The sequence below is a fragment of the Macaca nemestrina genome, chromosome 19 (genome assembly GCF_043159975.1).
Source record: "Macaca nemestrina isolate mMacNem1 chromosome 19, mMacNem.hap1, whole genome shotgun sequence".
NCBI classification, from domain to species: Eukaryota; Metazoa; Chordata; class Mammalia; order Primates; family Cercopithecidae; genus Macaca; species Macaca nemestrina.
The window spans coordinates 71,990,901-72,007,178 of NC_092143.1; the positions used below are offsets into that span (position 1 = coordinate 71,990,901).

Here is a 16,278-nt window from a genome sequence, read left to right on the forward strand (position 1 = left end):
TTAGTTTTTTTTTTTCCTATAGAATTGTTTGAGTTCCTTATGTATTCTGGTTATATTATCCTTTGTCAAATGGGTCATTTGCAAATATTTTCTCCCATACTGTGGGTTGTTTCTTTGTTTTGTTGATGGTTTCCTTTGCTGTGCAGAAGCTTTTGACCTTGATGTAATTTCATTTTATTTTTGCTTTGGTTGCCTGTGCTTGTAGGGTTTTGCTCAAGAAGTTTTGCCCACACCAATGTCCTGGAGATTTTCCCCAATGTTTTCTTGTAGTAGTTTCATAGTCTGAGTTTTAGACTTATGTCTTTAATCCATTTTGTATATGGCGAGAGATAGTAGTCTAGTTTCATTCTTTTGGATATGGATATATAGTTTTCCCAGCACCATTTTTTGGGGAGATTGTCCTTTCCCCAGTGTACATTCTTGGCTCCTTTGTCAAAAATAAGTTCACTGTAGATGTATGGATTTCTTTCTGGGGCCCGTATTCTGTTCCATTGGTCTATGTGTGTGTTTTTATGCCAGTTCCATGCTCTTTTGGTTACTATAGCTCTGTAATGTAATTTGAGGTCAGGTAATATGATTCCTCCAGTTTTGTTATTTTTGCTCAGGATAGCTTTGGCTATTCTGGGTCTTTTGTGGTTCCACATAAGGTTTAGGATTATTTTCTTCTACTTATGTGAAGAATGTCTTTAGTATGTTGATAGAGATTGCAATGATCCTGTAGATTCCTTTGGGTAATATGGACATTTTAACAATATTGATTCTTCAAATCCATAAACATGGAAAATTTTTCCAGTTTTTGGTGTCCTCTTTAATTTTTTTCATCAGTGTTTTATGGTTTTCATTATAGAGATCTTTCACTTCTTTGGTTAATTCCTAAGTATTTAATTTTATATGTGGCTATTGTAAATTAGATTACTTTTTTTTTTTTTTTTTTTGACAAGAGTCTTACTCTGTCGCCCAGGCTGGAGAGCAGTAGCGTGGTCTCGGCTCACTGCAACCTCTGCCTCCTGGTTTCGAGTAATTTTCCTGCCTCAGCCTCCCAAGTAGCTGTGATTACAGGCATGTGCCACCATGCCTGGCCTGAGATTACTTTTAAAATTTCTTGTTTTAGATTGGTCACTCTTGGCATATAGAAATGCTACTAATTTCGTATTCAAAAGTTGTTGATTTTGTATCCTGCAACTTTACTGATTTTGTTTAAGAGTTCTGATAGTTTTTGATAAAGTCTTTAGGTTTTTCTAAGTAAGAGATTATATAATCTGAAATTGAGACTAATTTGACATCTTCCATTTCAATCTGAATGCACTTTCTTTCTTTTGTCTGATTGCTCTAGCTAGGACTTCCAGTACTATGCTGACTACTAGTGGTGAAAGTGGGCATCCTTACTGTGTTCCAGAATGTAGAGAAAAGTCTTTTAGTTTCCCGTCCCCCATTCAGTATAACACTAGCTGTGGGTCTGTCATATATGGCTTTCATTATGTTTCTTATATACCCAGTTTTTTAAGGGTTTTATTATCATGAATGGATGTTGAATTTTATCAAATGCTTTTCATTGATCAGCATTTGATAAATATACTGTCGAATTTGGTTTGCTAGTATTTTGTTGAGGATTTTTGCATCAATAGTCATCAGAGATACTGGTCAGTAGTTTCCTTTTTTCATGTGCCTTTGTCTGGTTTTGGTATCAGGATAATACTGGCCTCATAGAAGAAGTTTGAAAACATTCCCTCCTTCTCTGTTTTTGATAGTAGTTTGAGTAGGATTGGTATTAGTTCTTCTTTAAATGTTTGGTAGAATTCAGCAGTGAAGCCATCAGGTCCTGGACTCTTCTTTACTAGAAGACTTTTTATTATGGCTTTGATCTCGTTTCTAGTTGTTGGTCTGTTTAGGTTTTGGATTTCTTCATGGTCCAATCTTGGTAAGTTGTACGTGTCTAGGGATTTGTCCATTTCTTCTAGATTTTTCAATTTATTGTCATATAGTTGTTTATAGTAGCTACTGATGATTCTTTGAATTTTTGCTGTATGATTTGTAATGTCTTCTTTTTCATTTCTGATTTTATTTATTTGTATCTTCCTTTTTTTCTTAGTCTGGCTAAAGATTTGTCAATTTTGCTTAACTTTTCAAAACAACTTTTTTGTTTCATTGATCTTTTGTATTTTTTAATTTCAATTTCGTTTACTTCTGCTCTGATATTTCTTATTTCTTTTCTACTAATTTTGGGTTTCGTTTGCTCTTGCTTTTCTAGTTCATTAAGATTCATCGTTAGACTGTTTATTTGAAGTTTTTCTGCTTTTTAAATGTAGGCACTTATAGCTATTAGTACTGCTTCTGCTGTACCCCATAGGTTTTGGTGGGTAGTGTTTCCATTATCATTTGTTTCAAGACATTTTTCAGTTTTCTTCTTAATTTCTTCATTGACCCCCTGGTCATTCAGGAACACATTATTTAATTTCTATACATTTATTTAGTTTCCAAAATTCTGCATGATGTTAGTTTCCAGTTTTGTTCCATTGTTGTTGGAGAAGATACTTTATATTATCTGAATGTTTTAAAATGTTTTAAGACTTGTATTGTGACCTAACATATGGCCTATCCTTGAGAATGATACATATGCTCAGGAAAAGAATGTGTGAGTCTGTAGCCATTGGATGAAATGTTCTGTAAATATCTATCAGACCACTTGATCTGTAGTACAGATTACGTCTGATGTTGCTTTGTTGATTTTCTGTCTGGAAGATCTGTCCAGTGCTGAAAGTGGGGTGTTGAACTATCCATCTCTTATTGTATTGGGGGATCTCTCTCTTTAGTTCTAATAATATTTGCTTTATATATCTGGGTGCTCCAGTGTTGGGTGCATATATATTTATAATTGTTATATTTGTTTGCGGAATTGACCCCTTTATTATTACATAGTGAGTTTCTTTGTCTCTTCTTACAGTTTTTGTCTTGAAATTCATTTTGTCTGAAATAAGTTTAGCTACTCTTAGCTACTCTTGCTCTTTTTTGGTTTCCACTGGCATGGAATATCTTTTTCCATCCCCTTATGTTCAGTCCGAGTGTGTCTTTATAAGTGAAGTGTGTTTTTTATGTAGGCAACAGATCTCCGAGTCTTGTTTTTTTTTTTTTTTTTTTTTTTGATCCGTTCAGCCACTCTGTGTCTTTTGAATGGTGAGTTTAGCCAATTTACATTCGATGTTATTTTTGATAAATAAGGACTTATTCCTGATATATATATTTTTTAATTTATTTTTTATTATTATACTTGAAGTTCTAGGGTACATGTGCATAACGTGCAGGTTTGTTACATATGTATACTTGTGCCATGTTGGTGTGCTGCACCCATCAACTCGTCAGCACCCATCAACTCGTTATTTACATCAGGTATAACTCCCAATGCAATCCCTCCCCCCTCCCCCTCCCCCTCCCCATGATAGGCCCCGGTGTGTGATGTTCCCCTTCTCGAGTCCAAGTGATCCCATTGTTCAGTTCCCACCTATGAGTGAGAACATGCGGTCTTTGGTTTTCTGTTCTTGGGATAGTTTGCTAAGAATGATGGTTTCCAGCTGCATCCATGTCCCTACAAAGGACACAAACTCATCCTTTTTTTATGGCTGCATAGTATTCCATGGTGTATATGTGCCACATTTTCTTAATCCAATCTGTCACTAATGGACATTTGGGTTGATTCCAAGTCTTTGCTATTGTGAATAGTGCCGCAGTAAACATACGTGTGTATGTGTCTTTATAGCAGCATGATTTATAATCCTTTGGGTATATACCCAGTAATGGGATAGCTGGGTCATATGGTACATCTAGTTCTAGATCCTTGAGGAATCGCCATACTGTTTTCCATAATGGTTGAACTAGTTTACAATCCCACCAACAGTGTAAAAGTGTTCCTATTTCTCCACATCCTCTCCAGCACCTGTTATTTCCTGACTTTTTAATGACTGCCATTCTAACTGGTGTGAGATGGTATCTCATTGAGGTTTTGATTTGCATTTCTCTGATGGCCAGTGATGATGAGCATTTTTTCATGTGTCTGTTGGCTGTATGAATGTCTTCTTTTGAGAAATGTCTGTTCATATCCTTTGCCTACTTTTTGATGGGGTTGTTTGTTTTTTTCTTGTAAATTTGTTTGTGTTCTTTGTAGGTTCTGGATATTAGCCCTTTGTCAGGTGAGTAGATTGCAAAAATTTTCTCCCATTCTGTAGGTTGCCTGTTCACTCTGATGGTAGTTTCTTTTGCTGTGCAGAAGCTCTTCAGTTTAATTAGATCCCATTTGTCAATTTTGGCTTTTGCTGCCATTGCTTTTGGTGTTTTAGACATGAAGTCTTTGCCCATGCCTATGTCCTGAATGGTACTACCTAGGTTTTCCTCTAGGATTTTTATGGTATTAGGTCTAACATTTAAGTCTCTAATCCATCTTGAATTAATTTTCATATAAGGAGTAAGGAAAGGATCCAGTTTCAGCTTTCTACTTATGGCTAGCCAATTTTCCCAGCACCATTTATTAAATAGGGAATCCTTTCCCCATTTCTTGTTTCTCTCAGGTTTGTCAAAGATCAGATGGCTGTAGATGTGTGGTATTATTTCTGAGGACTCTGTTCTGTTCCATTGGTCTATATCTCTGTTTTGGTACCAGTACCATGCTGTTTTGGTTACTGTAGCCTTGTAGTATAGTTTGAAGTCAGGTAGCGTGATGCCTCCAGCTTTGTTCTTTTGACTTAGGATTGTCTTGGCAATGTGGGCTCTTTTTTGGTTCCATATGAACTTTAAAGCAGTTTTTTCCAATCTGTGAAGAAACTCATTGGTAGCTTGATGGGGATGGCATTGAATCTATAAATAACCTTGGGCAGTATGGCCATTTTCACGATATTGATTCTTCCTATCCATGAGCATGGTATGTTCTTCCATTTGTTTGTGTCCTCTTTGATTTCACTGAGCAGTGGTTTGTAGTTCTCCTTGAAGAGGTCCTTTACATCCCTTGTAAGTTGGATTCCTAGGTATTTTATTCTCTTTGAAGCAATTGTGAATGGAAGTTCATTCCTGATTTGGCTCTCTGTTTGTCTGTTACTGGTTATTCCTGATATTTTGTTATTTGTTTTCTGGTTGTTTTATGGTCTTCTCTTCCTTTGTTCTTTCTTTCCTATCTTCCTTTAGTGAAGTTGATTTTTTTCTGGTGATATAGTAATATAATTTACTTCACTTTTTATTTTTGTATATCTGTTATAAGATCTTAGGTTTGAGGTTACCATGAGGTTTGCAAATATTATCTTATAACTCATTATTTTAACCTGAATAACTACTTAACATTGTTTGTATAAATGAACAAACAAACATGTGAAAAGAAAACTAATAAAAACTGTACCTTAACTTCGTACCCTCACTTTTTAACTTTTTGTTTCTATTTTTATCTTATTTTGCTATGCCTTTAAAAGTCCTTGTAGTGATTATTTTTGATTGGTTCATCATCTAGTTTTTTTCCTTAGGATAAGAGTAGTTAACACACCACAGTTACTGTGTTATAATATTCTGTGTTTTCTGTGTACTTACTATGACCAGTGAGTTTTGTATCTTCAGGTGATTACTTACTGCTCATTAACATCCTTTTCTTTCTCATTGAAGTATTTCCTTTAGCATTTCTTGTAGGACAGGTTTAGTGTTGATGAAATCCCTCAGGTTTCGTTTGTCTGGAAACGCCTTTATCCTTCATGTTTGAAGGATATTTTCACTGGGTATACTATTCCAGCATTAAAATTCAAATTTCAGCACTTTGAATATGTCATGCCACACTCTCCTGGCCTGTAAGTTTTCCACTGAAAAACCTTCTGCCAGACGTATTGGAACTCCATTATATATTATATGTTTCTTTTCTCTTGCTGCTTTTAGGATCTCCTTTTTATTTAATCCTTGATCTTTGGAAGTTTGATTATTAAATGTTTTAAGGTAGTCTTCTTGGGTTAAATCTGCTTAGTGTCCTATAACTTTCTTGTACTTGGATATCTCTTTCTGTAGGTTTGGGAAGATCTCTGTTATCCCTTTGAATAAACTTTCTACCCCTCTCTCTTTTCAACCTCCTCTTTAAGGTCAATAACTCTTAGATCTGCCCTTTTGAGGCTATTTTCTACATCCTGTAGTGTGCTTCATTTTTTAAAATTCTTTTTTCTTTTGTTTCCTCTGACTGTATTTTCAAATAACCTGTCTTCAAGCTCACTAATTCTTTCTTCTGCTTGATCCATTCTGATATTAACAGACTATGATGCATTATTCAGTATGCCAATTTCATTATTCAATTTCAGCATTTCTGCTTAATTTTTAATAATTATTTAATTCTCTTTGTTAATTTGATAGAATTCTGAGTTCCTTCTCTGTGTTATCTTGAATTTCTTTGAGTTTCCTCAAAACAACTATTTTGAATTCCCTATCTGAAGGTCACATAACTCTGATTCTCCAGCATTGGACCCTGGTGCCTTGTTTAGTTCATTTGGGAAGGTCATGTTTTCTTGGGTGGTGTTGATGCTAGCAGATGTTTTTTGGTGTCTGGGTATTGAAGAGTTAGGTATTTATTGTCATCTTCACTGTCTGGGCTTGGTTGTACCTGTCCTTCTCGGGAAGGCTTTCCAGATGTTTGAAAGAACTTGGGTATTGTGATCTAAGTTGTATCTACTTTAGAGGACACACAAAGCCCAGGATGCTATGACTCTTGCAGACTCATAGAAGTCCCGCTTGATGATCTTAGATAAGATCCAGGAGAATTCTCTGGATTACCAGGCAGAGACTCTGGTTCTCTTTCCTTATTTTCTTCCAAACAGAATCTCTCTGTGTGTTCTGAGCCACCTAAAGCTGGGGGTGGAGTGACACAAACCCTCTGTGGCCACTACCACTATGATTGCACTAGGTGAGGCCTGAAGCCAGCACAGCACTGGGTCTTACTCAAGTCCTGCTGTAACCACTCCCTGGCTATTGCCTGTGTTCATTCAAGGTTCTGAGGCTTTGTAATGAGCAGATGGCAAAGCCATCCAGGCCTGTATCCTTTCATGCAGGTGGCAAGTTCCTCCTGGTTCTGGTTGGGTTTAGAGGTGCTGTCTGAGAGCCAGGAACTAGAATAAAAAACATTAAAAGTCTTCCTGGTGTTCCGTTCTACTGCAGCTGAGCTGGCATTCGTACCACAAGACACAGTTCTTCCCACTCTTCTCTCCTTTCCAAAGACAGAGGAGCCTTACCCCAAAGCCATCACCACCACAGGCCATGGAGATTACTACCAGGCTACCACCAATGTTCCCTTAAGGCCCAAGGACTCTTCAGTCAGCTTGTGGTGAATACTGCCTGGCCTGAGACTCACTCTTCAGAGCAGTAGGCTCCTCTCTGGCCCAGGGCAGGTCCAGAAATGCCATCCAAGAGTCAAGTCCTGAAATTGGGGGCCCTAAGTGCCTGCTTGGTTCTCTATACACCTGTGGCTGAGCTGGTACCTAAGGTCCACAGCTTGGGAAAGACAAAGTCCTCTTTACTTTTCTCTCTGCTTTTCTCAAGCAGAAGGAGTTTCTCCCTGTAGCCACCACAGCTGGTAATATGCTGAGTCTTACCTACAGCCATCAATTCTTTGGGGCTTACCCAAGACCCTCAACATAGTATCTGGGTATCACTGCTGGTTATTCACTTTCCAGGGGCTCTTCAGTTAGCAGGTGATGAATGTTGCCAGGACTGGATCCTTCCCTTCAAGGTGGCAGGTTCCTTTCTGTCCCAGGGTGTGTCTAGAAATGTCTGGGAGCCAGGGCCAGAAATGGGGGCCTCACAACTCTGACTGGTACTCTATCCTGCTGAGGCTGAGCTGGTATCCAAGATGCAAGACAAAGTCTTTACCACTCTTCTGCCTCTTCTTGTCAGGCAGATGGAAAGTGTCTCTTTTGAAGCTGTGAGCTGTGCAGCCTGGGGCTATGAAAGGGGTGATGCCGACACTCCTGTAGCCACCATAGTTGGTGTTTCAGTAGGTCACATGTTCCCCCAGTCCACTGTCTCTGGGCCCAGTTTAGCACTAGGGTTCACCTATGAGTTGGAATCCTTATGACTGAGACTGCCTTTCAAGTTTACTAAGAAACCTCAAACAATTTAGTCCTGGGTGGTGAGGTTTGTGAGAACTCAAGTTCTGAATGCTGGGATAGGTGATTCTCCTCTGGCTAGGGCTGTTTTAAACATTCTTTCTGTGGGCAGGCATCAGCTGAGTTTGGTCTTGTTTTCCTTTCTGTAGGAACAGGACAGTGAAGTGGTGTTTTTCATCTGGGGTAATACCCAAGGTTCATTGTCCCTCACCAAAGAAATCAAGGATGCAGACACACAAGGAGTGAGGTTAAGAGCCGAGCTTTAATAGGTGAAAGAAAGATAAAAGCTCTCTTCTGCAGAGAGAGGGGTCCCGAGCAGGTCTTCTGGTCTGTGGTGAAGTGGAGAAAGTTTTATAGATGAGTCTGAGGAGGCGGTGTCTCATTTACACATGACACACAAGATTGGTCTGATTAGGTGTGCCATTTGCATAGCATGGGAAGAGGCTGGCTACCCCACTCAAATATTTTATTAGGCAGATGGGTTCTATACCTTGCTGGCACCATCTTGCCTGCTTTTTTACCGTACATGTGGTGACAAAGAAAAGGGAAGATACAGTCTCCATGTTGAACATGCCTGGCCCTCAGATAGCCCTTTTCTGTTGGCACAGCTGCTGACAGTCACCTGTGCAAGCTTCCAGATTGTTTATGTCCACAGCTCAATTTTTCAGGATGCTCTTTGTTAGAAAAGAAATGATTTGGGGTTTTTTTTTGTTAAAAGGAAAAATTCTGCTGAGGACTCTATTGCCCTTACTATGTGCCTAAATAATTTCTTTCTGTCTCCTGTAGCAACAGCACTGAGTTCAGTGCCTTACAATTGCTGTGCTCTCCCTCCCTGTGCACCCAGAGATGCTCTCTGTACCAAGCTGCCACTGCTGGGGGTGGGGAAGGGGTGGCATTGGCAAGTTAGGACTGTTTTCTCTATCTTTTCAGTACCTCTTTCAGCAATATGGAGTTAAAACTAGGTATTATGAGGGCTCACCTGATTTTTGGTTCTTATGCAGGTGTTTTTTTCTGTGTAGATTGTTGTTAAATTGGTGTCCTTGAGGGTGTATGATCAGTGGAGCCTTCTATTCTACCATCTTGCTCTGCCTCCAATCCTTGTATTATCATCATTATTTTTATTATACTTTAAGTTCTAGGGCACATGTGCACAAAGTGCAGGTTTGATACATAGGTATACATGTGCCATGTAGGTTTGCTGCACCCATCAAGTCATCATTTACCTTAGGTATTTCTCCTAATGCTATCCCTCCCCCAGGCTCCCTGACAGGCCCTGGTGTGTGATGTTCCCCTACCTGTGTCCAAGTGATCTCATTCTTCAGTTCCCACCTATGAGTGAGAACATGCGGTGTTTGGTTTTCTGTCCTTGTGATAGTTTACTGAGAATGATGGTTTCCAGTTTCATCCATGTCCCTGCAAAGGACATAAACTCATCCTTTTTTATGGCTGCATAGTATTCCATCATGTATATGTGCCACATTTTCGTAATTCAGTCTATCATTGATGGACATTTGGGTTGGTTCCAAGTCTTTGCTATTGTGAATAGTGTCACAATAAACATTCATGTGCATGCATCTTTATAGTAGCATGATTTATAATCCTTTGGGTATATACCCAGTAATGGGATGGTTGGGTAAAATGGTACTTCTAGTTCTAGATCCTTGAGGAATCGCCATACTGTCTTCCACAGTGGTTGAATGAATTTACACTCCCACCAATAGTGTAAAAGCATTCCAATTTCTCCACGTCCTCTCCAGCATCTGTTACTTCCTGACTTTTTAATGATTGCCATTCTAACTGGTGTGAGATGGTATCTCATTGTGATTCTGATTTGCATTTCTCTGATGATCAGTGAGGATGAGCATTTTTTCATGTGTCTGTTGGCTGCATAAATGTCGTCTTCTTTTGAGAAGTGTCTGTTCATATCTTTTGTCAACTTTTTGATGGGGTTGTTTGCTTTTTTTCTTGTAAATTTGCTTGAGTTCTTTGTAGATTCTGGATATTAGCCCTTTGTCAGATGGGTAGATTGCAAAAATTTTATCCCATTCTGTAGGTTGCCTGTTCACTCTGATGGTAGTTTCTTTTGCCATGCAGAAGCTCTTTAGTTTAATTAGATCCCATTTGTCTATTTTGGCTTTTGTTGCCATGACTTTTGGTGTTTTAGACATGAAGTCCTTGCCCATGCCTGTATCCTGAATGGTATTGCCTAGGTTTTCTTCGAGAGTTTTTATGGTTTTAGGTCTAACATTTAGGCCTTTAATGCATCTTGAATTAATTTTTGTGTAAAGTGTAAGGAAGGGATCCAGTTTCAGCTTTCTACATATGGCTAGCCAGTTTTCCCAGCACCATTTATTAAATAGGGAATCCTTTCCCCATTTCTTGTCTTTGTCAGGTTTGTCAAAGGTCAGATAGTTGTAGATGTGTGGCATTATTTCTGAGGTCTCTGTTCTGTTCCATTGGTCTATATATCTTTTTTGGTATCAGTACCATTCTGTTTTGGTTACTGTAGCCTTGTAGTATAGTTTGAAGTCAGGTAGCATGAGGCCTCCAGCTTTGTTCTTTTGGTTTAAGATTGTCTTGGCAATGAGGGCTCTTTTTTGGTTCCATATGAAGTTTAAAGTAGTTTTTTCCAATTCTGTGAAGAAAATCATTCGTAGCTTGATGGGGATGGCATTGAATCTATAAATTACTTTGGGCATTATGGCCATTTTCACAATATTGATTCTTCCTATCCATGAGCATGGAATAGTCTCCCATTTTTTTGTGTCCTCTTTTATTTCGTTGAGCAGTGGTTTGTAGTTCTCCTTGAAGAGATCCTTCACATCCCTTGTAAGTTGGATTACTAGGTATTTTTTTCTCTTTGTAGCAATTGTGAATAGGAGTTCAGTCATGATTTGGCTGTCTGTTTGTCTGTTAATGGTGTATAGGAATGCTTGTGATTTCTGCACATTGATTTTGTATCCAGAGACTTTGCTGAAGTTGCTTATCAGCTTAAGGAGATTTCGGGCTGAGATGATGGAGTTTTCTAAATATACAATCATGTCACCTGCAAACAGGGATAATTTGACTTCCTTATTTCCTAATTGAATATCCTTTATTTCTTTCTCATGACTGATTGCCCTGTCCAGAACTTCCAACACTATATTGAATAGGAGTGATGAGAGAGGGCATCCTTGTCTTGTGCCGGTTTTCAGAGAGAATGCTTCCAGTTTTTGCCCATTCAGTATGATATTGGCTGTGATTTTGTGAGAAATAGCTATTATTATTTTGAGATATGTTCCATCAATACCTAATTTATTGAGAGTTTTTATCATGAAGGGCTGTTGAATTTTGTCGAAGGCCTTTTCTGCATCTATTGAGATAATCATGTGGTTCTTGTCTTTGGTTCTGTTTATATGCTGGATTATGCTTATTGATTTGCATATGTTGAACCAGCCTTGCATCCCAGGGATGAAGCCCACTTGATCATGGTGGATAAGCTTTTTGATGTGCTGCTGGATTAGGTTTGCTAGTATTTTATTGAGGATTTTTTCATTGATGTTCATCAGGGAAATTGGTCTAAAATTCTCTTTTTTTGTTATGTGTGTGCCAGGCTTTGGTATCAGGATGATGTTGGCCTCATAAAATGAGTTAGGGAGGGTTCCCTCTTTTTCTATTGATTGGAATAGTTTTAGAAGGAATGGTACTCCTCGAGAAGAGCAACCCCAAGACACATAATTGTTAGATTAACCAAGGTTGAAATGAAGAAAAAGTGTTAAGGGCAGCCAGAGAGAAAGGTCAAGTTACCCACAAAGGGAAGCCCATCAGACTAACAGCAGATCTCTCAGCAGAAACTCTAGAAGCCAGAAGAGAGTGGGGCCAATATTCAACATTCTTAAAGAAAATAATTTTCAACCCAGAATTTCATGTCCAGCCAAACTAAGCTTCATAAGTGAAGGAGAAATAAAATCCTTTACAGACAAGCAAATGCTGAGACATTTTGCACCACTAGACTGGCCTTACAAGAGCTCCTGAAGGAAGCAGTAAACATGGAAAGAAACAACTGGTACCAGCCACTGCAAAAACATGCCAAATTGTAAAGACCATCGATGCTATAAAGAAACTGCATCAATTAACAGGCAAAATAACCAGTGAACATCATAATGACAGGATCAAATTCACACATAACAATATTAATCTTAAATGTGAATGGGCTAAATGCCCCAATTAAAAGACACAGACTGGCAAATTGGATAAAGAGTCAAGACCCATCAGTGTGCTGTTATTCAGGAGACCCACCTCACATGCAAAGACATACGTAGGCTCAAAATAAAGGGATGGAGGAAGATCTACCAAGCAAATGGAAACCAAAAAAAAAAAAAAAAAAAAAAAAAGCAGGGGTTGCAGTCCTAGTCTCTGATAAAACAGACTTTAAACCAACAAAGATCAAAAGAGACAAAGAAGGCCATTACATAATGGTAAAGGGATCAATTCAACAAGAAGAGCTAACTGTACTAAATATATATGCACCCAATACAGGAGCACCCAGATTCATAAAGCAAGTCCTTAGAGACCTACAAAGAGACATAGATTCCCACAGAATAATAATGGGAGACTTTAATGCCCCCCTGTCAGTATTAGACAGATCAATGAGACAGAAGAAGGTTAACAAGGATATCCAGGACCTGAACTCAGCTCTGCAACAAGCAGACCTAGTAGACATCTACAGAACTCTCCACCCCAAATCAACAGAATATACATTCTTCTCAGTCCTTGTATTATTCTGTTGATATTTTGTTTTAGAGTGTGATATAAAAGCTCTCAGCCATGACTTCCTTTGAAGCAGAATAAATTAATTAATTTATCTTTACCCTGACTTTCTTATTACCGCTGTGTCATCTCCTAATTATTGTCTGTAAACTAAACATTTTTAACTAATAAGTCACAGTGTAGGTTCGATTTAATTCTCTGTCAACTATCTGAAAATAAAATGTCTTTTGATTTTGTGCCACCTTAATTACCTATATCTTCCAAATAATATTTGGTTCTGTTTGCTACATTCATTTAAGAATATTCTAATTTTTTTCTGGCCTCTCAATGACAAACTCTTTTATCATTTATGCTCATGTTTTATCATTTATGCTAATATTGAGAATGACCTTTCACAGACATAGAAAAAGACATTTGACTAGGGCCAGATTGTCAGGTTTGTACATGGCTCCCATGAAGTTTTATGTGAAGGACTCCATTTGAAACTTTTTATTTCACTCTACTTCCTAATGGATATCTACTAACTTCTTGAGGTGCTAAAAAGTATCCACATTTAATTAACATTTTTTTTAATAGGGCAAAGTTTATTTGTATTTTACTCTTCTTGAAAAAGGTACATAAATCTTACAAAAATCTCATGTAGTGTGTCAGTAAGTTTTAGCAACCTGATTCAAAGGGTTCTTTAAAAAAATAGGAATTGTGGTAAGTGACAAAAACTGGAACATTTGACACTTCAGCAGGGGTCAGAATGTTCAACCCTAAAAGTGGTTCTCTCCTCTTTAAAAGACCTTAAATCCCAAACTCAGTTCTTTCTAAGTATTTTCCAATTTAATGTAACTAGGTAAAGAGGAAGAAAAACTCATTTTCTATCCACTCCACACTTCTGACACTATATGTGTGAGTTTTCTACACCAGTCCTCCAGTTCTCCTGCAGGCACCTTCTGAGTGTCCTACAGTTTAACTCTGTGCTGACACAGAGACCCCAGAGTTTATGGGCTTGGTACCACAAGACTGCCCTCTTCTCCCATTTCAGATGCCAACTCCAAACTCAGATAGTCTCCTGTGCTTGTGATTGGCTATAAGTCAGAAGTTCCCAAGATCCCCCGCCTCAGGTTCCATAATTTAATAGAATGACTCACAGAACTCAGGAAAACAGTTTACTTTGTAGTTTACCAATTTATTATAGAGATATAATGGAGGAACATCCAGATGAAAGAGATGCATAGGGCAAGGTATGGGGGAAGGAGCCAAGCTGTCATGCCTGCTCTGGGTGCACCAACCTCTCAGCACCTCCTTGTGTTCACCAAACAGCTCTCTGAACCCTGTGCTTTTTTTAAAAATTGACAAATAAAATTGTATATATTGATCACATACAACATGATGTTTCGAGATGTATCTCAAATATGTATATCTTGACATAGATGTATATGTCTCTGAATAACATCTCCCCTAATTAGCTATATATATTAAATTCTATATATTATATATATTCAAATTAGTCTAACTGGTATTTTGTAACCTCTGAATAACATCTCCCCTAATTAGCTATATATTCAGGACATCTGTTGTACATTATGGTGACTATAGTTAGTAACAACGTAGTGTGTTCTTGAAAAATGCTACCGGAATAGATTTGAAGTGTCCTTTTGGGTTTTTTTTGGAGGCATCATTACCTAAGCATGATTGATTAAATCATCAGTCATTGGTAATGAAACCAATCTCTAGCTCTTCTCCCTGCCCTGGAGGCTGGAGAGGGAGATGAAAGTTTCAACCTTCTTATCCCAACCCTGGCAGCCAGGCCCCTATCCTTAGGAGCTTTCCAAAAATTACCTCAGTGACAAAAACTGTGGTGTGGTTGAAAGGGGCTTGGTATGAATAACAAAAGATGCTCCTTTCACTTTTATGGCACTTAATCATTTAGGGATTTTAGGAAATCTGGCCAGGAGCCAGGCACAAAGACCAAGTATACATATATATATTTTATTACATTACAACATCATACTAGCTTCAAATAATTATCAAATCACAGATAAATCATGGAGAGTTAGTTTATTTCAACAAATAAGCCCTTGCCTTAAGCAAAGGTAATACCAGTAACTGTATCAGGAACAGGACATTTCCTATTTGTCAAATTTATAAATGTAACTTTTGTACGTTTCTCAACACTGGCCAGCAGGCAATTTAGTTCACATTTGCTTTGATTTATATCCTCAGGGAAAGCATGCTGCTTCTTCAGAGACTCCAATTTCAGATGGAAAAATACATGGAAGCAGAGATGGACCTTCCGGAGTTTTAGATAAACCACTGTAGCTCAGTCAGAGGTCCAAATATGATGATACCCACCCAGCCCTGTCCTCCCACAGCCTACATCCAATCATCTGAGGAAGCTGAGTGGCACTGCGTTTATTCACCACAGATGCTACAGAATCAGCAGGTGAGAGACAATAGCACCCCCAGCTTCAAATACTACAACGATCTGTTCTATCTTTGGACATTTTAATTTTTGGGCTTGAAAAGCAACAAATGCATTCCATACTTCAATGGTATATCTAAAGCAATCGACTTTTATTGTGGTGTATAGTTACCTGTTTCATTCATGAGGGACCATTTATCTTTGTTTATACCTTTTGGAAGCAGCATCCCTCAGAACATTAGCATGCCCTGGTTTGGTTTGAAATTCTACCTCAGCAGCTTTCATTGGAGCCAGGGTAAAGTCAGTAAAATAAAATTCTTCTACACTGAGAGAGGGAGTAAAATAAAATCATGTGCATCAGAGATAGACATTTTCTCTGAACATGCTGCAGTAAAAGTCTTCAAGGGCTTATTTTATTTTATTTTATTTTATTTTATTTTGAGACTCAGTCTCGCTGTCTTGCCCAGGCTAGACTGCAGTGGCATGATCTCAGCTCACTGCAACCTCTGCCTCCTGGGTTCAAGTGATTCTCCTGCTTCAGCCTCCTGACTAGCTGAGATTACAGGCACCAGCCACCATGCCTAGCTAAATTTTGTATTTTTAGTAGAGATGGGGTTTCACCATGTTGGCCAGGTTGGTCTAGAATTCCTGACCTCAAGTGATCCACCTGCCTCAGCCTCCCAAAGTGTTGCGATTACAGGCATGAGCCATGGCTCCAGACTTCAAGGGCGTTTTCTTTTTTTTTTTTTTTTTTTTTTTTTGAGATGGAGTCTTGCTCTGTTGTCCAGGCTGGAGTGCAGTGGCACGATCTTGGCTCACTGCAAGCTCCGCCTCCCGGGTTCACGCCATTCTCCTGCCTCAGGCTCCTGAGTAGCTGGGACTACAGGTGCCCACCACCATGCCCAGCTAATTTTTTGTATTTTTAGTAGAGATGGGTTTCACCAAGTTAGCCAGGACAAGGGCTTTTAAAAGCTAAACTGACCATGTCTCTGCATAGTATGGCCAGTAAAATTG

General features: G+C 38.5%; 1 protein-coding gene across 1 annotated transcript in view; it reads left to right on the forward strand.

The window, feature by feature from the left end:
• The window catches only part of LOC112426113 (splicing factor, proline- and glutamine-rich-like), a 182,642-nt gene that overhangs the window by 52,943 nt on the left and 113,421 nt on the right, over positions 1–16,278 (forward strand). The window contains exon 4 of the mRNA XM_071085362.1: positions 15,066–15,285. Coding sequence (XP_070941463.1) covers positions 15,066–15,151 — 86 coding nt within the window. The 3' untranslated portion in view covers positions 15,152–15,285. The remainder of the gene's footprint in view (positions 1–15,065; positions 15,286–16,278) is intronic.